This window comes from Varanus komodoensis, unplaced genomic scaffold, assembly GCF_004798865.1.
Source record: "Varanus komodoensis strain SLA01 unplaced genomic scaffold, ASM479886v1 scaffold7_1, whole genome shotgun sequence".
Classification (NCBI taxonomy): Eukaryota; Metazoa; Chordata; class Lepidosauria; order Squamata; family Varanidae; genus Varanus; species Varanus komodoensis.
In genome coordinates, this window is record NW_025336479.1 from 3,382,102 (window position 1) to 3,407,173 (window position 25,072).

General features: G+C 45.7%; 1 protein-coding gene across 1 annotated transcript in view; it reads right to left on the bottom strand.

Moving 5' to 3' along the window:
• Nucleotides 1–5,107: 5,107 nt before the first annotated feature.
• ST6GALNAC1 (ST6 N-acetylgalactosaminide alpha-2,6-sialyltransferase 1) overlaps nt 5,108–25,072 on the bottom strand; it is a 28,106-nt gene continuing 8,141 nt past the window's right edge. The window contains exons 2-9 of the mRNA XM_044454060.1: nt 20,263–21,061; nt 17,483–17,651; nt 15,064–15,235; nt 10,389–10,527; nt 9,445–9,548; nt 8,713–8,802; nt 7,159–7,258; nt 5,108–5,278 (exon numbers count right to left, since the gene is read on the bottom strand). Of these exons, the coding sequence (XP_044309995.1) occupies nt 5,108–5,278; nt 7,159–7,258; nt 8,713–8,802; nt 9,445–9,548; nt 10,389–10,527; nt 15,064–15,235; nt 17,483–17,651; nt 20,263–21,061 (1,744 nt within the window). The remainder of the gene's footprint in view (nt 5,279–7,158; nt 7,259–8,712; nt 8,803–9,444; nt 9,549–10,388; nt 10,528–15,063; nt 15,236–17,482; nt 17,652–20,262; nt 21,062–25,072) is intronic.

Sequence of the window (25,072 nt, forward strand, 5' to 3'; positions counted from 1 at the left end):
ACAATAATTCCTTGCTGCCTACTGAGAACTCAAAGGCTGGAGATCTTCTCCTGAGAGCACAAAGGATGGGAAAACCTCTGATGAGAAAATGGTCTTTAGCAGAGCAATGGCAAATATAACGAGGCAGGTTGCTAGCTCCCCACTCTGAAGTATGAAGGAGAAGGGCAAGGGCTGGAGGCTGAGCTTTGTTCTTCTCTGGGTGACATACTTGATATTCTTGTCAAGATGGCAAGCAAGGCCCTCTCCAGGCTAGGAAGAGCTGTAGATTGAATTTGGCTGGTGCAGATGGACGAGAATTTGTTTCAGCTTGTTTTTGGTAAGAAGGTACCAAAATTTGCACAGTTCATTTGCAGAAGAGGACAAATTGAGACATTTTTAAAAAAATCAAATGCAGGAGAAACTTACAGATTCACTAGTTTGTTCCAAGTGTGTTTGTGTGCTTGCTTGAGGCTTGTGAATTCCAAAGCTGAGTAAATACAGTGTGGAATGATTTATGTTTTTGCTTTTTTCCTACCAAATTTAATGAATATAAATAAAATTCTAGGTGATGCAGGGAGGCATAACCATTTCATAACACAGACGAAGATGTTTAAAAATGTCTCTACCATTTCCTTAACTGCCAGCAGTCCTGCATCAACAAACAACTTTCTCCAGGGGTCCAGTTCTCCCAGCTCTTGAAGGTAGAAGTTGGGGGTAATGTCTTTCTCCGAGTCTTTCTGTATTCTTTGACTGAATTTAATTCTCCATCCACAGCCCCTTTGTAATGTAATATGTCAGGAAGCAACCTGGCAATGCAAATCCAAGGGCTTGCAGCAGGCTAAATCAAGAGACCCTGCAGCAAGGTGAGACTAAAGAGACATCAACATTTACAGAAGCAGTGTTATATCCAGATTATATCAAGCAAAGGCGCAAAGGATCCAAGGGTGAGAAGATACAGCTGTGGCTGGTCAGTGGGGAATTCCAAGCTGAGATGGAAATGCTTCCACCCGAGTCTTTTATCTTGTACTTGTCATGACTTACATATGGATTTTTTTTTTTTTTTGGTGGGGGCAGGTTTCCTAACATTATGGTTTTCCATTTGTAACCTCCTATGTTTCTTCTGTCTTTTCTCCTTTACCACAGAAATTCCGTTAAGGATAAAAAGATAGAACAGCTGCAGAATGCTCACTAGCTAAGTACAAGGAAGTATCTTGGAGTAAACATGACCCAGAAGGGCTTATATAGAATTTTAAACCAACCAGAGGGTTAGATTGGAGGTGAAGGCCTGGTAGATCCTACAACCAATAGAAAGTTTAGACATCTCAATACTTCTTAGTCCTTCCAGGCTGGCAGCTTGGCTGTTTTCCAGATCTGAGATATCCAGGGTTTGTTCTTGTGGAGATCAACATCTAAGACATCCTTCCTTGAATTTATCTGTTTATTGGATATTTATCCTGCCACATTAGCCAATAAGGCTCCCTGAGTCAATCATACAGTCTTCCATTCTTTCCTGCAGATCCCTACTTTTGTCATAACTTGTTCTGTCTTTTTTCTTACTGCAGAAAATCCACCAAAGAGAAAAACACAGAATAGTTGCCTTCTGATAATTAAAGTTGCCTTGTTCTTATGCTTTCTCTAGATGAGAATTTTTGTGGGCCACTGTAGATAAGCCTTGGAGGTCCAGGAAAAGTGGCAAAGACCATTAAAAAATTTCTAAAGGAGTCCTTTAAACAACCTGTATTATTTTATTATTTACCATCCATTTGAAAATTATAATTTGTTTCCTAGGTTACCCAACAAAAAATAAGCAGAACTTGAACTTTGTGTGTCTTCTTTGGTTTGGAATGAAAATAACATACAAATCTGTTCAAAGAAAAAAGCCCTCTTCAAAAGGACAAATAGGTACAAGGTCCTTGATAATGTATTTTTACTTCAGTTCTGAAGATAATAATGCCAGCAGGATCTCAGCAAGTTTTAGTAGTGCTTTGACTATTTAAATTAAAAGCCATTAATCTGGTTAAAGGCAACATTCAATCAAACTGATATAATGCATAATCACTTCTCACAGATAGGTGTTGGAACTTATTCTAGTTAGAATGAAACTTACTTTTTCAAAACCACAATCAGGTGTTTGTTTAAGCACATTTGATTGGATCAAGCAAAAGCATCCCACGAACGGCTGTAAGTGGGAGGCTTTTGATCCAGTAGAGTGTTCCAACAGGCTGAAGAAGGAGAAGGTCTCACCACCCGTTTGCCAACTGCAGCATCCTTCACACCTGCTCTTAATGGTTGGGAGATCTCAGAATGGCAGGGGAGATGGTGATGAGGTCTGCAGAGGGAGGAATGAGCCAGCAAGAATTGCTTCCCTCCTGTACAGGTTCAGCCTGTGGGTTCTGCCAATACAAGTAGTCCTTGGGTTATGAACATCTGGGTTATAAACAACCCATACATACGAACATGCGACCTATCAGAAACCCTATACAAATCTCTCTAGCAAAAAGCCACGAGTATCTCTAGGGAACTACACAATGTCTTTGGCAATGAAAACAAGAAAATGGCTGTACAAACAACCCTTGAGGCCTACTTGAAGCAAGTGACTCCAGTGGTACCTCCCAGCCCCGCTCCAGCAGCAAAATCAAACCCTCACTCTTTAGCACCAGGTTCATCTCCATCATCATCAGTTAATGTTAGACTTAATGTTACCTCAAGAATTTTCTAGACTGTTTTAAGAACTGTTTCTTTTATTTGATTGTATACCTACACACATACATACAGATTCTCTCTCTTTCTCTTCAGTACCTATAGTTACTTTATTATCACTGTATTATTGTCATTATTACAATGCTGTATTGTGCTTCAGAACTTTTAGTGAATCTGGAAGTGTTTCTTAATTGTTTCTTAGGGGTTTTATATGCATAGAAAGGTAAAATATGTACATATACTAAGACAAACATTAGGCTTACTCATGTGATCTGACTTACATACAGATTTGACTTAAGGACGTTCTTAGGAATGGGACTCATTCTAAACTTGATGACTACCTGTACTCTGCACTATAGTCTAAGTTGCAGAATTGTGCTAACTTGAGGAGGCATCAGGTTAGGTCAGGTTTCTTAGGGAAGCGAGACAGGAAGAACTGAGCATCATAAAAAGCTCCATGAGCAGCTGGGGGCCAGACAGGGTTGTCTCTACGTTGCTCCAAGAAAGTGACTCTGCCTTAGCAAACCGTTTGGCTGCTTTGACGGCTGGAATCCTCTGAAGATAAGAGTTTGGGGTAAAGGCCCTTGACACCCCTCTGTGTACCTGCAGAACTCTGCCCAGGACTTGTCCACCTGGAAGAATAAAAACTAACTGCATTGTGTGCACTGTATAAATATTATGAACTTTCTGGGCTGAAGGGGTTGTGTGCCATTGATAGTCATAGCACAAAATCATCTCAAGTCTTTTCTGTTTCTGGTTATACTGTAAATTGCCAGCTACATTGCTAATGAAGGGTTTGATCAGTGATCCTGATCAACTGCCAAATCTGGTGGGATTGCAAGTGGATTGATACAGTGAGTAAAAGTACCAGGTTGGGGGTGGTTTGGCTCATCCCATAATTTAGGGTGGCATTGGATAAGGCTGAATGCTCCCTAAATTAAGGTCTCTAGGCAGCTGGAACATGGTGTGGGGGGAAGTCATAATACAGTTCTTGAGGCTAAGATCTTGGGGGTACACTTTTGCCACATGGAGTAAAAAGTTCAGTCCAGAACACCATCGTCTTACAGCTCGCCTAAGGCCCTAAACAGGGATCATTCAATTTGTTCCCACCACGTTGGGCACCCAGCCTGTAGCTACACTGCAGAAGGGTGCGCCCAGAATGGCCCCCTGCCCTTTTAAGAATAGGCACCTCTTGTGTTATCTTAGCTATCACCCAGTTTCACTCAGAATAGAGAAGAGTCAAAGTCTAGCCATGCAGGCTTGGCACTGACAGGCACTCCTTGCACAACCCTCATTCCACCTCCTGAAGGGGAGCAGAGGAACCTTGGAGAACACAGCTCAGCAGGATCTGAGGGCATCTTTGCCTGGACCAGGTTCAAAGCACATGGCAACAGTGGGAAGAATCTTGGTTTACAACACTGGAAAGAAGTGGCCGGCCAGTACATGTAGCATTGCAACAGCTGAACCTGCAACCAGATTCATCTCATTACTGCCCAAGCAGATTCACAGGAAATAATTAACCTCACTAGTTATCCTCTCAAAGAGCAGCCGTGTGTGCAGTTGGATGGATGATACTGTCGGGAAAATTTGGATAAATCCTGACTGAAAAGCATTACTTCTGTGCCTTTGCACTGTGGGATCAAATCCTGTCTTCCTTCCCAAAACCAAGCTGTCACTGTTTAAAATGGCCTTCATCCCCCACTCCTTTCTCTCACCTTTAGCTGTGGGCCACAGCAGACAGGCCATTCAGTCCAAATTTACATTGTATACCTTCACAATGATTAAATAATCGTTGTTGGAATTCAGTTTTACAAGGAAGTAATCTTGATAGCCCACAGGGCTTCATGTGCCCTGATCATGCAGAATGTTTAGGGAGATAGGGGTTTGAGCTTATCATGAATAGTTTCTAGTAGCTTGAATTTGCATGTCTGAGCGGACCTGGAGATGGGTTCAAGTTACTCAACTAAAGTGTCAATACAGGCAATTAGAAATATTGTAATCTCATGTTACTGTGTGATTGACTGACATTTCTTTATCTGTTCTGTATGTGATGACCTCAGAATCTTATTGTAATCCCTGCATTCTGTCATCAATTGCCCTGTACCTGTGTACCTATAAATGCCCTGCAATGGTATTGACGCTTTGCAGCAAGTTTACCTCTGCGCCTTATCATGAGTGAACCGCGGGGAACCTGGGATAGACAATAAAGACACAGAGGTTCATAACGATTGATCTTTCCCACCGGGCCTCTCACAAATTGAGATTTCGGGATTCTGACAATGCACAAATGAATTCCACAGAAACAAAGTCTTGAGAGGCAGGGAGCTACTGGCCAGAGATGCTGGATCTGGGCAACGCTTCCACTTCTAAAGTTTCTGCCTGGCAAAAGAAGCAGTGGCAGCGGCAACAGCAGCTAGCAGTCAGGATCTCAGGATCGTTGGTAGAGCTTCATGATGTTTGCATCGTGAAGTTTTTTCCACACCCTTCGTTCCAGATCAAAATCATGATTGGCATAAAAAATTAGCTTCTTCTTTATCTTGTCATAATAGTGATCTGAGTAGTTCTGGTAGCCTTCTGTGATGTAACCGTAAGCACTTACCTGGGGGAGGCAAAGAGTCGTAATAAGGGAGCTTGCACTGGCTGCAGAAAGGGAGTTTTGGGAAACGAGACCTGGGGCCGAGCTAGATGCACCATGCAGGAAGCACGATTCGGATCTCCTGCAGGGTTTGAAAAGGCAGCGACTACCAGCAGCTCCATGCCGGGAGCTTTGCAGATGAAGGAGTAGCATCCTTCCCTTGCCCTTTCCCCAGCTGGAAGCAACCAGCTCCAGATCTGATGGGAGCCACTGAGGTGTTGCAGGAAAGGCCGGTACTGCTTCTTGACCCGTCTTCCCCCCCCCCCCCCTGCACAGGTGGTAGCACTTGCCCAGAGGAAAACGTTGACCAAGGGAAAGGGCAAGGGGAAGGGGGTTGAACATTATTTCCCGCAATGCTGCTTCCTCCATCTTCAAAGCAACCTCACCATCAACTCTACTGCGAGGCCTTCGTTTTAAAACTAACAAATGGCCAGAAGTAGGCAAGGAGAAAATTGGTGCACCAAATTATGACATGCAATATTGACAGATTGCCAAGCCCTGACTTAAATGAGAAAGGCAGAGGGAGGTGGAGCATTATAAAACAATGCAGCTGGACTAAGTCATGCAAATTAGAAAATACACAATGATCATTCAACTTGCATACTTTAAACTGGCCAACATGCAGAGCTTTTTTTAAGAAAGGACAGTGAAGGAAGGAATGAAGGAATAAGGTGTAAAGTATAGGAATATGAAAGTGGCCATTAGAGGCAGAGAGACAAGGGTGAGGAGCATAAAGTGGGGCAAACAACAGCCCAGCAGCGTTCTTGGTTCCCCTTCTTGCTTCCAGCAAGGGAGTTGTGCCAGAAACACCAGAGTCTGTCTGTGTTCCAGGCATTTGCCATACTGGTATTTCTGCAAACTGGCCTCAATGCAGTTGGGAATGAACATAGCTGGGTATCCACTTGTCTACAGAGTGAGCAAGCACCACTTGCAAGGGCAATTTCTAGAAAAGTGGAAGGCCTTTCCTTTCCTTTCCTTTCCTTTCCTTTCCTTTCCTTTCCTTTCCTTTTTTGATTCTGCTAACAGCACGAGCACCTTTGATGGTGTACTTCAGAAGAGCTTTAAAAGCATCTGGTATAGTGATTTGGAGCTGCATTCTTCCATATGTATGCAGTCAAAAGCAGCTGTGGGAAAAGGTGGAGGTGGAGGTGGCATATGTGGGGAAGGCAGATCCAAGCCACTGTAGCCTCCTCCCCGCTCTCCGCTAGTGCTTCCCGAATCCCCGCTGCCTTCCTCTCCCCCTCCTGCAGGGATGCACCCAGCAGAAGGACACCTTGCACTCCCCTTCCTGCCACAAGTCCTCACTGACAACATCAGTGAGAGGCTGTTTTGCAGGACAGCACCATGTGGGAGCAAGTGAGAATGGGAGGGGGCCTTGGCCTTCTTCTGGTCTGCAAGTCTTGTTAAACTTGGTGCAAGGAAAGAGCAGGGAAAGAAAGGAGGGAGAAGAGAAAAACAAGGGTGGAACTGGGAAAAACTTTCAAGCTACACTCAGCGGCAACAGTTACAAGGTCACTGGGATGCACATGTCTTTGAAGTGCATGGAAACCACCAACATAATAAAAGTAGCTTGGAAAATAATGGGCGATTGAGGGGGGAAAGAGTGTGTAGGTTGAGGGGACATGTGAGTGCTGATCAGCCGGGAATTGCAAGGCTGATTTTAGCTAAAAGGCTAGAAGAGGAAGCAGCAGCAGAGCCAAGAACTGGTAGAGAAGTTTTTCTGGCTGAACTGGTGCTCAAGACAGATGTCTCATTTGCCTGGGGAGGAAGTGAGACTTGGTCGCACCATCCTTACAGCTCAGACCAGCAACTTTAGGTCTTGTGCTACACCTGTAAACCCTTACCTGGTCACAGAGGTGGAGTGCAGTTAATAGAAGGAAAGCACCTGTTGTGGGTCTATAGATCCGCCAGTAAGGTTTGTTTGCATTTTGGGACTTTAAAAACCTACCGTGGGGCACAAGAGAGTTGACATATTTTAAATAATACTTTTTGTTGGGTTTGTAAAGACAAAAATACACATGCCAAGCAACATACATTAATGAAGAGAACAAGAATGTATGACAAAGAATCAAAGGCAATCACACAATGCGTAAGACATACAAAAATGCATTTAGCCAAATGGGTCTTTCCAAAAAGATGGTTGGGCTAAGAAGGGCTTAGGATGAGACTGATTGTGTGACATTTGCATGAGGCCCAAGTGCCCACGTTCAGGATGAATGATGTCCTTAAGATATGATGTCTAGATCAGCGTTTTCTTCACCCTGGTCCTGGAAGCCACAAGTGCCCTTGCAGCAAGAGAGTGGTAGCAACCTGTCATGGCGTGGCAACCTTCCCATGTGGAATGGCAATTGAAATTCAACTTTTAATTTTCAGACTGCGAATACAGATCCACTGAATCCCACTGCAATGTCATATAAATTTTGCAGCTGCACTCTCATTCAGGTGCTTTCAGAGAATTCTTGTGGAATGTCAGGACCCTGCAGTTGCCTGGGAGAATCAAACGCTGCCTTCCTTTTGGGACTCAGGTTGAAAGTACCTGGTACCTTGGCAAATACATCCTTCCAAACTTGCACTTCCTGAGGTAGTGAGAATGTAAAAGCATAAGAAGAGCCCTCCTGGATTGGATCAAAGGTTTACTTCATCCAACATTCTGTTTGCTCTGTGGCCCTGTCCTGTCTTGCCACCAGCTGAGCCTCTTTTGATGACGGGACACACAACAGAGCCTCAGAAGAGGATATCAGTCTATAGGTACCTTCATAGGGGAGGGGCCTGTCCTCCCAGTAGCCTGGCTCCGAGCTGTTTGGGGCTTTACAGGTAAACACCAGCACTTCCAATTGGGCCTGGAGGCAAATCAGAAGCCACTGCACTGATAAAAAATCTCAGCTGTGCTTGTTGTTGCTGTTTGGTCAGTGTTTATTTTTGTTCTATGAATTAGATTGTTTGTACTGATGTGAGCAGCCATGACTGCCCTGTGTGGAGCTGGAAGTCAGATACAAATATTTCAATACATTAATAACTAAATAAAAGAATAACATCTCAGCTTTCCTAGCTCCTACTGCTAAACTATGGAGCTCACCTTGAAAACATGGGCAAATAAGCTGGCTAGAAACTTTTCTGGAGTCAATGTGGAAACAATCTGTTGAAATGATTCTGTCTGTGCTAAGGGTGCCATTTCAACCAGGGTGAAACAAAACCTTCTGCTCACTGTTTGAACATGCCGACCAAAATCATCTGGTGGGGATTTGTGTGGCGCACACCCTGCCATTTCTGGCAGCAGTGGAGCGAGGAGGAGGAGGCTGACCTGGCTGTCACCACCGAATACCCGTCCTGCTCTGAGATGCTACCAATATCAGAACATACCCAAGATTTTTTAAAAGGTAACTTCACATATCACTCACCTGTTTTTCGTGTATCTAAGAAAGTCTGGATGAATCACATGGTATTTATCCAGGTTGAAATCTTTATCAAAGTTCTCCCTAGGCCTTGATCTAAGAAAAGAAAGAAATGGCTTCAGGCAGAGCACATGCGATTTCAATCAAAACTGGTTTGCCATCTTTTATGCAAGTCATACAGAACTAAGTGATGGAGGATGGCATTGTCTGTCTCCAGGGTCTAAGAGACAATGGCTGGGTTCAGACAACAAAGTAACTTGTACTCAAGGGCTTGAGTATGGATTGAGAGTGGCTTATCATTGAACTGTGCGTGATTGTTGAAACATGGGTTATTGTGTTGTCTAAACCCAGCTGAGATAAACTATGGTGAAAGCCCATATTTCACCATACAACAACAAACCATGGTTTCATTTCACAGGTTGTTTGTGGTTAACAAGCCATGGTTTGTTAGCATAAATGGATTCAGACAACATGATAGCCATGTTTCAACAACAGCCCATGGTTCAACCATAATCCACATAGTCTACCCTTAAGTGTGGATTATTTTGTTGTCTGAACCCAGCCACTATAGTGTATTTTACACCAGAAGAAGAGGTAGAAAATAATTCTTATCTAGGCCTGCTCACAATGGAGGTCTAGTGGGGTTGTCACAAAGCCTCCTGTGAAAAGAAACGTAAGTTACAAAAAGCTTAAGGAAGAGGGCTCTGAAAAGGGCCCAGGAAGCACAGCAACTCTCACCCGTAGTAGTCAAAAAATCCCTTTCTGACTTTCATGTTCAGCAGAAGAGCTTTGAGCCATTCGTAATCTCGTTCTCCTTCCAGGAAATGAAGGTACTGGATATCCTAGGAAACACACCACACATACCCTGGTCAGGGAGCACAGCAGATGGAGCGGAAGCACTGCCGAAGCACTTCTAATGAATGGGTAGGATGGGGCGTCCTCTAGGCTGGCCAGCCAACATCCACATTCTGCCCCTGATCACTTTCTGAATAACTTATGTAAATAGTGCCCACCAACTTAAGCCTTTCAGAGCAACAGAGCAGGGGTCAAGATGAGAGAAACTAGAAAACAGAACACTCCACAACATTTGCAACGCTGATTTAAACATCTGGAGAGGGCCCAGATCAACCGGACACTGGACCTCTTGGAGGCGTTAGTCCAGGGGCTACAGTGACTGGCCACTGTTCTGGGACATACAACATCCCCTGGAGTTAAAGGGTCACCTCATGCCAAGCCTAATCTCACCAGATCGTGAATCCTCTCTGCACGAGGAGCCACTGGAGAGAATTGAAGCAAGAGCTCCTGAGCATTCATGCCTTAGGCAGCATTGGCAGTCCCTGCTGAGCAAACTCTGTTGTCCAGTCCTGCTTCTCTGCAGTTGCTGCTTGTTGGCTTTGGAGCAAATGAAAAGCAATCATCCTCAGGAGATCTGTGTTGTGTTAGACCTCTAAGGGCTAAACTAGAAGAGATGCCAGGTGATTTGTGATGAGATCTTGTTTTTTTAAACAAGGCAAAAGCCACTGCAGGGGTGGAAGCATCCTGGGGATCAGATTTGAGCTGTGCAGCTCAGAGGGGGCTTAAGTTTTCCCTCTCCACTCTTTTCCTGAGCTAAATTGCTCTTCTAGACCACTGTTTATCCTAAAGGGGGAGGGCTGTGGATCCTGCAAGGGGATCTGCCTTACCTTTCCCATGGGAACCTTCTTGAATCCTTGACCACTTAGGCTGGCGATCGAAGTTGCTAATGAGAAGGATGTGAATCCATAGAAGGATGTTCTTGTTCCCACATCTTTCTCATAATCCTTGATCACAGCTCCACTCACTCTGGCCCAAGAGATCAGATCAAATTGCAAAGTTAGCCATGTAGGATCTCCATCATGGATTATACTACACATTGCACACATGGCTGATTTTTAACAGATGATGCAATACAACTGACACAAGTTTGGACTTTGCAAGGTGTTCAGAGGAAGGAGTTCCAAAACGGAAGGTATGAGAGAAAGTTTTAATTTTCTGTATGTCAGAACAATGAAACCCCACTCAAGACCAAGATGCAGAGAGCTGACGTATAATGCAAATTTGCTAGAATATGACCTTTGGAGCATACTTCAAATATACTTGTGTCACAGTGTGCCTGGGTTCCTGAAGGCCAAAGACCCAGAAGAAAACGAAGAATGAAAAGGCATGATGGGACTGACCAGACTGAGAAAACCGAGAGGCCGGGGGTGGCTGGAGAAGGGAACGTAACAGTTAAGCCCACAGCTGTACCATCCAGAGAGAGAATGGAATAAGGACCAGCACGTTCTGTGTGTCAGCTCTGCTCAGAGGAGTCCACTGTTCGATCCAGTTGGACTAAGCTGATGGCGTCAACTTAAAGGTATAAAATGCCAGGGCTTTCCAGCTCCCGTGTGTGTCAGAACAGCACTGCTACTGGTCACCCACAGCCCCAGTGGATCACCGAGAGGGTCTATTGGCTGTGAGTATGAGTGTTGCATGAATGCGAGTGTGAATGAGGCCTCTTGATATTGTTGCTGATGATGGTTGAACTTGTATTCTTATACTTCTGTGTTCTTTATATCATAGAATAAATGCTACATGCACAGTGTTTAAAACCCAGATCTGGCGTTCAGTCTCTCTTTGAAAGGAGCTTTCCTTGGAAACCTGATAGTCTCCTCTTTACGGAATCAAGGACTGCTTTAGCACGGTCACACTTGAGGACTTAATGTAACTGCTGGAATTCCCTAACATTTTGAGCAAAAAGGTTGTGGACAACAGTGGCAGATCCGAATGCGAAAAAGAGTGTTTGGTGAATCCATCATTCCCCAAGATAGTTGGACTGATCTCTGACAAACCAAGTTCCCCTTTCCCACATCGGTGGATGACTGTGGGGTGCTCTGTTATTTTCAGTGATGCCTAATAGAAGTCACTGTTCTAAGCTTTCAGAATTTGACTTCCTGCCTGCTGGAAGACGCAGTCCACAGAAAATGCCTAGGAACTGCATCAGTTTCAGATACACAGTTTAATATTGCCAGTGTTGGGAAAATTTAGATAAATCCCGGCAGAAAAATATTGCTTATATGTGCCTTTGTGTTATAAAAACCAAGCTACAACTCCTTCTCACAAAGGACCAGCTTTCCAAGCCACGTCACTGTTTAGCATTGCTGTAGCCTTAAGAAGATGGCATTCTTAGCTAGACTGAGAAGCCTCACTAGAAATACCTGTGTTCTTATCAGCTGTAGAAAAACTGAAATACTGCTGTTCATTTGTTTCTGAATGGGCCCACCTAAACAGAGGCAAGCTCCTGCTGAGTGTGCTTGCCAAACCAGATTCCTCCATCAGATGCATTTGCATGTGTAAACTGACTGACCCAGCACACTAATGAATTTGCTAGACTGACCTATCAATACCGCAATCAGTACTGCTTTCCATCCTATTGTTGACAGTATTTCTGATCTGATGCCCAAAGGCATCAGGATGCTATTGTACTAAGATTATCTGTATTGGTGTACTGACTAGCAGGTTATAAATGTGTCAGTACATGGGCTGAGATTTTGCAGTTGAGTTTACCTCTGCCCAGTAATTCATTATCATAGGTACTGGGGCACTGGACTGAAGGTACTGGGGCACCAGTCAATAAAGCAGCAGAGGTTCAAACAGTTGATCTTTCCCATGGACTGAGTTTTACTTTCCTCCTCACAAATTGAAAACCAAGATTCTGTCACCAGATACCCCACTTCTGCTTTTTAACATAGAAAGGGAAGCCTCATTCCTGCTTTGAAAAGCATAGGAGAAACCTAAAAGTCAGGCCTGACTTTCTAAGCAGAAAGGCAATTCAAAGCCATGATCCCTCTGGGGCATCCACTATTGTTCAGACTATTGTTCAGACTGAATCATTACTCCCCTCCCCCTCCTGGAAGACCACTTCCAAATTTGCAGTGAGGCTCCAATCATCGGCCATGGAGCATCAACAAGTAAATACACCTTGCCTGTTAATGTGTGCCTTCTTCAAGCTGGGAAAAAGGAAAGATGTCAGTTTACTGCTGAAACTAGCACACACCTTGGTTTGGATGAGCTGCAAGAGACAGGATTCTACGCCATGCTTTGAGTTTTAATAATTAAATGCCGGGCCAGAAGCAGCACTCAACCTTCCAAGGGTTAGGACCCTTTGACCTAGAGAAGCCTTCCTCACACACACAAAACGAGGCTTGTGAAAGCCCCTTTTCCTCCTCTTTCGCTCTCTCTGCTGCTTCAGAGGCACCCATCTTCATCACAAGTAACACAGAACTCCTCCTTTCCTTGTGCTCCCAGCGAGTCCGTTCGCTTGCCAGACCTCCCCCAGCTACTCCACCAACACACTCAACTTGCTTCTTCTTCACTTTTCCAGGGACTGTTTTCTCCGCCCCTTCCTCAGGTGTGAGCATCACCAAGAATTTCTTTTTCACTTGCTGGCTTCCTCTCTTACCCACCTCGTCCACCTTCCCTGCTGCCCTCCCCACATTCATTTCCCTCCTGTCCTGATCACCAGGCTCCTCTCCAACCCGCCACACCTCACAGTCCACTGAACAAAGGCACCGAGGCATTGCCTTCAACGTGCCTGTCTTGATCCTTAGAACCATTTGTTTGTAAGCATAACATCTAATCCTATAAATGTTTATTGCCTTAGCCTGATCTTTCAAATGTATTTTTAATTCATTTCAGTAAATTACTACTGGGTTAAGCAACGGTGTCTTTGATCTCTAAAATCCAGTAACCCTTAAGATGTTACGCTCAGTGTTAAAGGATTCCTCCAATGATCAAGGACGCATGTGTGAAGGTGTGTACTCCTTTTCATGTCTACATCCACATGAAAAACGATGCTGGCCAGCTGCATGAAGGTGAGATCATTACTGGAACCAAGGCAGGGCCATTTCCAGCCCCTGCGAGGGCTGACGGAAGACTACCAGCAAAAAGGAAAGAAAGGTTGGACACCCACATTCCCTTTTTCCAGAAGCCCCCTCTTGTCACCTTAACATCACCAGGTTCTCGAATGGCCATGCTGCATAGGTAGCCCTCACTCAGCCCACTGTGCGCTGGAGGGCATCAGGGAGAAGGCCACACCGGCTGGCACTATCTGGTCCCTACTGGGAGCATTAGCAGGATGGTCCTTCCTGGCCTCGTGGTGCATGAGAAGGTCCACCTGCAGTAAAGTCACCTTGCCAGCCCCAGGCCTTTGCCTGCTGCAGAAAAGATCTAGGGCAGGCAGAGCTGCTGTTCCTCCTGTTATCACCAGTCTGTGAACACACAGAAAATGGGATTCCTTTCCCTGCCTCTTCACAAAGTATCCAGTAGGGGAGGAAATTGGGATCAACTCATGGAAGGAGCCAACCTAGCTGGGCTTGAGGAGTTATCCCCCTTTGCTCTAAAGCAGGGGTGGGCAATTAATTTTCCTATGGGGCCACATGAGAAACTTTGACAGTTGTTAAGGGACGGACCAATACACTTACAGCTCTGCTCTATATGTATCTCTATAAAAACAGTAAATGAAACATTACAATGATACAATGAAATTGTGGAGCACAGAACAACACTATTTAATGAATATTCACAAAAACATCAACATTACATGAAAAGCAATAAATTCAATTCAATTTTACTTATATAGCGCAAATTTACAACATATGTAATCTCCCAGCGCTTAACATAGTAAGGTTGACTTTTAATGTGCCAGTGACCTCATGCGGGCCAGTCAGGGTCAGCCATCGGGCCGGATGTGGCCCACGGGCCGTACAATGCCCAGGTCTGCTCTAAACTGTGAATGATGGGAATGCTTGTGGAGGTGGATCCCTGCATAGGCAGAAATGGAAGAGAGACACTGTGCCTCTTCATGCCGAGGCTCTGGAATTCCTCCCGATGGAATTTCACCTTCTGCTCTTTGGCAGATGGCTAAGGCTGTTAATTCCAGGAGGGACTTAAGCTGATAGCATCTGATAACTTAAGCTGCTAGCATGCAATAGTGAGCTGAGTTTTATTTATTTATTTATTTATTTAGGAGACTTCTATGCCGCCCCATTCGCCAAAGCCTTTATTGGGTTTATACTACTGAAATGAGGTGCCAATCTATTTATTGCTGTTCTTATCTTCATTACTGATGTCATTTCTATATTGCCAATAACTAAAGTTCTCTGGGCAGTTTATAAAAGTTCTAAATACTGCTTTATCTTCTGTTGCTGATGTTTTATAGACAAATTCTTTCATCTCATTGCTTTACGCTGTTTACATTTTGTATTTCTTTTATCTTGGAGGTTTGTTTGTTAGGAAATGCAGGGTATAAATCTGTTAAATCAATGCATAAATAAATAGGGAAAATTCAGAGGCTCTTACCGGAAGACATAATCATGGGAATCAATCTCCTGGCCCATTCTGGAGTTGTTCAATATGCCCCCATTTCCCACTACTGCACAGGTGACACACCTGGACATTTGGCTGCTGTTGTGCGCAAAGAGAACTTGGTAGGAGGGCTTAGGAGGAAGCATCGATAGGACTTCTTTGACCACTGCAAAGAGAAAGGCATCATTATTTCCTATGAAGGGCTAATGGGCCAGAGAAAAGTACGGTGTTCTGAACTGGGAGGGAAATAGAGCAGAAGCAAGACACACGAAAAGAACCAGCCGGGAACATGCTGCTGACTTGGCTTTAAGGTGGGACAGGAAGGTTCCTTACTGGTTAGGGTTTGTGGCCTTTCATGCTAAGGGTTGGATCCAGAGCTGCCCTTCTCTGAACTGAGCTGCTCTGAACGGAGTTGCCCTTCTCTATCATTTGGAGAAAGGAGAGGGGTGGTATCCCCACCAGAGGCACCAAGGTGCCAATTTCTCCTTCACCCCATAAACACGTCACGAACAGAGCTGGTTGGAGCCGGGGGTCAGACTAGGTGGCCCGGGAGACCCCTTCTGACTCGCACTGTTTCAGTGCTTCTATGACTCCTCCACTTTGCTCCAAATAGTCCCCAACCTCCCAAAGCGGCTTTCCAGGGGAAAACAGGAATCTGGGAATATTTCCTCTCTGCTCCTCCCAGCAAGAGCATTTAGTGAATGTAACTAGATCCTGCATTATCGTTGTTTAATTCTTTAATACTGTCTGTAATTATTTGAGGATTTCTTTTTTATCCATTGAAAGGTGCAATATGGATTTAAATATATGCAGTTCTGACCTGGGCAATAAAGGATCAAACAGATACATCATAGGTTGCCCATGTACACAACCCAGGGTTTCTGTACAGGAGGGGTTTGCTCCGCTACTTTATGAGCCTTCTTTCGCTTTTGTTGCAAGAGGAAAAACACATCTCTTTAAACAGTTGGTTTTTTGTTTTTGTTTTGTTTTGGCGGGGGGGGGGTTGGGAGGTTGTATTTCCCTGCCTTTCTATATATTCTATTACCAACCACAGCGAGGCTTTTACTCCTCTTTGTTGCAATTTGACTTTTAACAGCAGGCTTTCCTCACTCTAAAAGGATTGCCAAGAAAGGCTGGGAAACACAGGAGAGTCCCTGGAGGGCCGTGGGTGCATGAAAGACCTTGCAAACTTCCCTGAGTGAGAGATCACAAGTGCACCTTAAATGCCTCGTGAAGCAAAGCCCTCAGCCAGCCAAGCTGATGGAAGAATAGTCTTCTTCGGTTCTCCAGAAGCAGAATTTCTGTTTTCTGTCTTCTTCAAGACCAGCAAGTCACTCCCGGAGACCATCATGGCAGATGGAGCTCCCCTACTGGGGGACGCATGGCCAGGGAGGAGGGGACCCCCTCACCACTCGTCAGGGACCCAGGTGCTCGGGGTGGGGGGGAGCAATGCAGGTTTCAGGGAGGTGGTGCCTGAAGTCGCCTGTCTTTAGAGAGCGGTTGCCGTGAATGTGGGCGCTGCTGCCACCTGCCGGTCAAGACTATAAAACAAGCTGATAACACGACGTACAAAACAACAGTTCATCCTATTGTAGGCGAGGAGGCAGAGGAGAAAGGGATCCTGGGCCTTTAACTGAGCCCACAGTAAAGCTGAGTGCATTCATCATTTCCCTCCAAATCAGTGCAACTTTACTGTTACAATTGTTTCCGCTGCAATTTGAGTGCTTTTCCAAACTGCTCACTTCTGAGTAGACCAGTTTAACTTGGCACTGTTTTTAGTGCAATAAACAGCCTGGGCTACAGAAGAAAGCCCCTCCCAGTAAGTGTCTTCTTCTAAAGTCCACTTTCAGGAAACATGTGCACAACGAGAAAACAGCAGTGCTTTACTCATGCAGGTGCTAGGATGTTTCGTTGTTGACTCTTTTTGTATGCAAAAGCTTTTCAGTGTAAATGCTTTCTGCCTTGTGTTTTAGATGGCATTATATTGTATTTTTCACATTTTAATCTTTTGTAACTGCCCAGAGAGTTTTAGCTATTGGGCAGTACAAAAATCAATTAATGGACTAATGAAATAAAACTGTGTCACTCCATGAAAGCCACCCAAGCTCCTCCACCTGAGGATGCCACCTCACTACAACTCTTTGTTGGGCCAGTTCTGCTTCCTGCTGGGTGTCACACAAACACACCCAAATTCTCGCCCAAACACACAGAGAATCTGAGTGCACGCGTCTCCTCTCATTCAGGGCTTCCTCGGGGAAAACGACAACAGTCCCCTCCATTGTCTGATCAGGCTGATCACAGAACAGTGGGGACAAGGACCAAGTAACTGGGGAACTTTGGGGGACAGGTGGCTGGCGATTCCTTGTTCCAGGGCAGAATTCCTGCCAGGAACCTGCTTAGCAGAGGTGCTCACATGAGTAATTTAGCTCCATGAAACCAAAGGGGGGGACAAAATGCTCCATGCGCTCCCATTCATGGTCACTGAAGTGACTCTTGTCCATGAAGATCGTGATGTTGGGCAGAAGCACATTCTTGAGCCAGTCCGATTTGGCAGCCTTGTCCCGCAGAGAATTGGGGCAGCTCTTGAAATACAAGAAGAAGGAGACAAGGTTAGGAGGTGGACTCAAACTTGTTCAAGCAGGAGCAGCTTCTTGTCATTAAGGCCATCAAACCGAGTGCCATTGATGTGATGGATGTGGCCAGGGCAGTTTTCTCAGCATCTGTGTTTTGTGTTTTGCCAAATATCCTAAGAAGCAAATATCCTTAGCATAAGCTACTCCCAGGATCTATTTTTCTTCCTGCTGCTGAAATCCGTGTTGACATCCGTGGTGTGGCAGAGCCATGACATATGGGGTGCGGTGCCAGCGCCTTTTTATTACCTTCTTTGTTCTGCCCAAGTCAAGCTGCAATTCACACACTAGCTGGGGACAAATAAATTTCCTAACAGCACTCTATTGTTTCCTGTCCCGGTGCAAAGCATTCTGGGGTGCTTTGGTCTTCAACAGATAATAAAGATGACACACCTGACCTTTACAAAATCGCTTAAGAGGAAGGAAGCCTCTTTTTTTAAGCCCCCTGTTGCTTCACACCCCTCAGAGAAAGTGCAAGGCCTCTACAGTTGCTGCAAGACACTTGGTGACCTGTCTAATTCTACCCATTTTTCAGGTTAAAAAAATGGGTGCAAGGCTTCCTGAACCTCCTTTTATTCTAATAAAAAAGCAGTGTCTAAAAAACAGGGGCGTCCTGCTCAGAACAAGTAGGACTGAAACACTAGGTTTCATGTTGCAAACAGCCTCGGGCTACACAAATGCTATACTTGAAAAACTGTTCCATTATGGGTTTGCTTGGTGGTGATTCTTTCCTGGCATTCTTTACTGAAACCTCCCAGTTTGGTTACTTAAACAAACTTTACACTTACTGGGTAAATTTGCATAAACAGTTTATTTTCCAGTTGCAATGTTTGTTTCAATTTTTAAAAAACACAAATAATAGTTTGGAGAAAGCACAGAATATTGGGAAGGAAGCAGGCAAAGAAAAATGCATATAAAGGCTGTTTAAAGGCGGAAGGCAAAGGACTTTGGGTGAAAAGGACTGCTCATGTAATTGCTTTTGCAATTATGAGGTCTAGAAATAGGCTTTCTAGAGATGGATCTCACAGTCTCTTGATTTTTCTCAATACATTTTGGCCTCTTAAAAATATGTATTCCATGCTCTGTGGTGCAGCAGCTGCCACATAGAGTTTTTGGGCTGTTAAACCTATGTCCAAACTATACCAGATTGCAGATAGAAGCCAGATCAATTGAATGATCTCCCAGACAAGAAATTTCTTCCATGTAAAAACGGAGGCATCAAGGGGGGATTCTAACCTATTCTCCCTGCCTCCTGACATGGTATTTCATAGTTTAGGATTTTTTAAAAAATTTTGGTATGGACAACCATGGAAGATCCACTGCATGCAGTCTAGATCAGTAGTCCGCCCCGAGGCCTTGGCAAGGGGCGGCATAGAAATGTTTTAATAAATAAATAAATAAAATAGTCCATGAGCTGGCCTTAGCTTCAATGTCTGTTGGGATTTCAAGTAGCAATCTAATCTTCTTTTGTGTCAGCGTTGTTCTTTTGCCTTCATTTTATTGCCCTTTTTTCCCTTGGACAGCTAAAACCCTGTCAGTCCCACTGGGACTTTGAGACACTAGAGGCTGATACTCCCTCTCCCTACCCCGCTTGTAGCTGCACACAAAAAATTGCACCAACTACTTCCCCCAAGCTTGCAAATGCACCTCAGCAGAAATAGAAATGGGCATGCTGAGGATGGAGAGGAGAGTAGGCCGGGGCTGAGAACTTACACCCATTCCTATTGGCACTCCAGCCTCTTCTCCCCCCGGCCCCCACCCCAGGGAGTAAAAACTGGCTGTCTAGATAAAAATCAGGGTGCGAGGCATGCCTTGTTCAGGGCATAGGATATATTCGGGTGTCCGAGCTCAGAGACTTAGGTGCATTAAGGACTCCCTGCTAATAGTTCAATGCTTTGTAGTCATTGTCTCAGACCAGACCAGATGTTAATAATAGTGTAAGAGCCCAAAGTAAGCCCTCGGACCAAATGCCAGGAAGGCTGGGAGAGAACAGGCAACAATATAGCCTGTAGAAGTCAGAGATGTTGCATCTTTGTTGGGTCAACTCGGCCTCTTGGGAAAGAAGTCCACTTGCATGTGTTCTGAAGGTAACAAGTACACATTCTTGAGAAGATGTGGTAACTTACAACTAACTGTGATAATCCAGGATGCAGTCTGGAGTTTGTAAATCAACATCAAAACAAGCAAAAAAAGTGACCTCCTTTGTGTGGTGTATCTGTGATTACTGTAATTACTACACACAGTAAATGGCTAGCTTTCTATTTCTCTCTGCATAACCAAAGAATGTTATATAAGTAAGGGACTTTTCTTTGGGGGCAGAGGCTCTTCTTGTCTTCAACGGAGGTCCTGCAATTGCCAAAGCTTTATTAAAACGTCTTACCTGAGCAAACCTAAACACAGGGTTAAGCTCCCTTTTTTCCACATTCAGTTTAAATTTTCTTTTGGTGTGGTCCCAAATTACAGATGAGTGAACAGGCCCACAACAAGTCTAGAGTTACTTAGCACATAAGGAAACGCAGATATTTTTAGAAGATGTGTGACCAAGTCTACTGTATCTACTCACAGACTGCTGGAAGGAGTTATCCAGGAGATACTCATCATCGAAGGCCCACTGGGGCTCAAGTTTGAAGTCAGCTGCTTTAAACCTCTTCTGGGGAATAGCTGTAGGAACACGGTGCGTGGCAGAAGCACTGTGATCCCTAATGGTGGGAAGCTGGGCAGAGCGCCCTTGAGCTGCGTCTGCACCTCTAGATGGTTCCTCGGAGGCCTGCTTTGCTCTGGAAGGCCTAGCAACATGGCTAGCTTTTAGCTGCTGTAGTTTGGATGCTCTTGTCTCATCCATTCCCTCAGCCTTCTTTTGATGGGTTGCTGATGCCACATGTTTAGCTTCAGCTGGCTTCTTTGCTTGTGACACCTCACCTTTACTTTTCTTTTCCTCCAGATGAGATGTTGGTGCACTGTGTTTTTCACCTTCTTTCTTATTCGATGTTGGTGTACCATCCAAAGCTTCAGTGTGGTTTAAACTCACTGCAGGTGCCATACGCTTGTCTTCAACCTGAGTCTCATGTTGTTTGGGCTCTAACTTTTTTTCAGGTGCTTTTTTATTGGCTGTCACAAGAGTGTTCCTGGTTTGCTTCTCAACTGATCTGGGAAGCTTTCTGACCTCAGCCTGTTTCTCTTGGGCACTCAGTTTGTTCTTGGGAGCCAATCCGGTAACGTTGTTCTCAAATAGGGAGCTACCTTGCCCCAGTGGTTCATTTGGAAGCCTTGGTATGGCCTGGTTCACAGCTGCAGCATCTGGGGGGGTCTGCCGGATGTCCACTTGCAGCACTTTGGTGGTATGATGAAAATAAGAAAATGGGCTGAAATAATTAGAAAAGACAATATAGTTTTAGAGATTGCCCTCTGATGTTTCCTGACAAAATCTGCAACTCGTGGAACATGGCTTCCATCACAAACACAGGTTATGTGTAACCTAGAGTGCCGTTGTGCTAATTTGACTGAGAAATTGTAATGAAAACAAAAACAAAACTGAGTTACTGGGAAGTGTGGGGAAGCCTGGCCATGCTGCTGCCTGCCTGGTTATTTTCCCTGTCCTGAGCCTTGTCTGTGTGGCTAGAAATTTCAGGTAAGGACAGGTGAGATGCTACACGGAAGTTGTTGCTACTGCTCTCAGATGATGCCAAGCCTGGGATCCAGCATGGGGGCAGTCGCCCCCCACCGTCCCTCTGGGTGAATGCCTCTGGTTATAAGGGGCTTCATGAAGAAGGAGGATGGGGTGAAAGGGGGTAACCCTACGAAGGCAGGAATGACTGAGCTGCAGTCATAGCATCACAAGCAGGTCTTGGTGCTAAGTTAAGGACTTGAAACAGGAGGAGAATCCGGCCACCTGGTAACGCCTTCCATTCCCCCACCCTTTTAACTTTCTGCGCCAGTCTAAGCCATTCTGCTGGTGCAGGAGGCCTGCTCAAGTGCTCCCTCCACAGAGCTGTGGCCATCCAAGCAGCTACGAAGATGCTGTGAGGTGTACGGAGGGGGATTTTTCTGGGGTACAAGTACTGCTGTCTTGGGCAGCCGGCCCTTTGCAGTTGGACCAGGAAAAGCAGTTCCCTTCTCTTTACTGCCGTCTTGGGCAACCGACACAATTACACGTGTCACACATGGTTAGAACTGTTTGCTGCATTGGCACAAATGTGCAGAGTAGCTTCTAGCCAGAAAATAGCCCACAGTGACTTGCAAATTGCCAGAGGGTTTTTTTTTTTAAGAAATGCCAGTGATCCCAGTATGTCTCAATCCCTTCCCAGCTGCCGCGGCTTTGAAAAGCAGCCAGAGCACATGATGTGCCCATTTGTCATTCATCAAAGCATGACGGCAACATTGCAGGTGCTTGCTTAATGGGCTGAGGTGCCCCCTGGGCAATGGCTTCTTTCCCTCCTCCGAGTTGCTGATCACTTTCCGAATCATCTTCCGAAACACAGCTGCCATGGAGACATGACCCCACTGCTTTTCTGGAAGAGCTGCACGGAAGAATTTAGCTTCTATGGGGCAGGAAGTGCATTGGATTAATAGTTGTAACACCTGAGATGGGGGGACTAGATCGTTCTGCCTTGGCACATGGCCCTTCCTACATCTGGAAGGAAAGCATGAAGAGAGGATTTTGGCCACCAACTCAATCCAGCTTCAATCATCTTTGCCCTGGTGGTCCAAGAAAGAGCGGCCTGAGCTCAAGGTTTCTTCATGATGATGCCCTCAGGTGGGGACACTCTAAAGCAATGGATATCCTTGTTTAAAGCTCTTCTTGGACTGAGCAGTGCTAACACCCAGGTCCATTGAGCTAGAGCTGTGCTGACAAGTGGGGAGAGACACCTGGCCTGGAGGCCCTGGCCGAGCGCCACCAGATCCGACCGAGCAGCAGTGGTATTTTGCTGCTGGCAAGCCCCTGAACGGGGCTGCTCTGGCACGGAGGGGGTCCTGCATCCACTGGGGCACAGCCTCTCCGTTCCTCTGAAGGGCCCCAGCTGAGCTCTCAGCCCAGTCACTGGAACTTCACCAGTGCCACCATGATCCTTGCTTGCAGTGGGAGGAAGTCAACGAAAAAAGACAGTCCAGCCTCGTGCCTCCTTTCCAGCTTGGTATTTGCAGGCTGGACTTTGGACACGGCAGGCGATCTGCCATTTTGTCCTCGGCTCCAAACACCCCACTGCAGATTGCTCTTCAAGCACTTCTTCATATCACCTTCAAGGTCAGCTCTATTTATCCTGTTGAGGTCTTCTGCCTTGTTTAATGAATGTCAGTAAATACAGCTATTGAAAACTTTTTATTGCTTACATACCAAACGAGTGCTAGTCAACACACCCATGCAGGCTTTTCCTCCTTGTACTTTAGTCCTTCTGCTCCCAACACCCCACTGCAGATTGCTCTTCAAGCACTTCTTCATATCACCTTCAAGGTCAGCTCTATTTATCCTGTTGAGGTCTTCTGCCTTGTTTAATGAATGTCAGTAAATACAGCTATTGAAAACTTTTTATTGCTTACATACCAAACAAGTGCTAGTCAACACACCCATGTAGGCTTTTCCTCCTTGTACTTTAGCCCTTCTGCTCCCTTTTTCCATGTAGGTCCAGTGTGGGGCACTCACTGCCTGCAGGCGGTCCCCAGTGTGGTGCGCGCGCACTCTGACAAGATTCCCAGGCATGCAGGAGAGATGGCCTGTTTTGGTGGGACTGATAGCTCAGACTAGGAGGATGATGTGGGGAAGGCTGAACCATGACTCACTCGGTTTCTGTGTGTGTATGTGTGAAAGCTCACATTCCGGTAACGGGATTGTTGCCCTAAGTGGCAGGCCTGCACCTGCCCTGGATGAAAGTAGCTCAAGGACAGCCAGGGGCCCAGTCTCCCTCCTGCATGTGGGAATGAGGCAAACCAAGGACGGGAGGAGGGAGATTTCTCGGATGGAGAAATTGGACGGACAACACGAGATTTCTTGGATGGAGAACACGAGCCTCCTGAAGACGTGGACCCGTGGGCCTGTTGTCACAGCCTCAGGCCGGACCAATCAGGGGCTCAGAGTGCAGAATGGAGGCAGATGCATTTTCACAGTACCCCACCTTCCAGAGACTGGCCCCAAAGGTTTCATAAGCAAAGCTTAGAGTAAAGGGGGGCAGAGAGGGATCAACGCTTCTCCTTGTGTATCCTCAGAGACTTATGAATGCTTAGATTTCCTGTGTAGAATAAAACTCTTACAAGAAGTGCTGGTGTGGCCGTCTTGCTTGGGAGGGGATGCCCAGCTCATCACCCCAGCCATTTTAGCAGCCCCCACTTGCTCTGCCTCACTGGAGGAGCTTGTGCCACCAATGCTGGGGGGGGGGGGCAGTAGCCAAAAGGGTCTGTGCTCCAGCAAAGTCGCCCCTTTTTGCTGTGCCCCTGCTGCACTGCCCAAGTCCCTCCCTATGCGGCTGTGTCAGCAAACTGTGGCTGCCGTGGGGCAAATCAGGGCACTGCCAGACCATGTGTGATCAGGGCGGCGGGGGGGGGGGGGGGGAGGATCACAGTCCACTCACTGCTAAACCACAAAGGTGGCCAGGAGGAAGTGTTACTATCGCGCCGGGTCAGTAATGGTGGTTTAATCCCTTGCGACAGGAAGTGCTTCTTGGGGGGAGCTCTGAGGGCAGCACTCTCTGATCAGCACTGCAAATGGCGTCATCCCATCACGCTGTGGATGCATCGATTCAGATTCATGGTTCCCAACTAACTTCAATCCCTAAAGGCCACACTTGCTTCCGAATGTCTCCAGAACACGGTTTTAGCTCATGCATCATCCTCTTAGTCCTGAGAGCATGTGTCCAGCAGCTGTAGCTGGTGAATATGAGCAGGTAAATCAGTGTAAAACTGAATACCATTGCAAACAGAATTGTTTTCACTCAGATATAAAGGCATGGCCCAAAGAATTATTCAAGCTGTGCCAAGCATTTGCTAATAACCAAAGCTTTAAATTGCAAATGCAGAGTTGGCATGCTGGTTAATTAACTGGTCAAAATATTGCCATTTGACTGCTTGCTTTTTGGCTGCAGTCAAATATTCCATGAAGCCAAAAATGTTGCTATGTCGATGACACCCAGATTAGACTAACAGCAAAACTTTTCTCCCATTCTCTGATCCAACTGCAGACATCGCCAAACAGAAACAGAAGCAAAAGTGGCAGTGGCCACTGCCTGGAACTGTCCGTGATGACTTCCTGCTTGCTGCAGGAACCAGGAAGTCCCCTTTCCACAGGATTTGGATGTTGTAGAAGTTAATTTCATTGTTTCCCTATCAATTAACTCATTTGACCCATAATGAGCATCAGAATGCTAACCGTGAACATGGTGGTTACA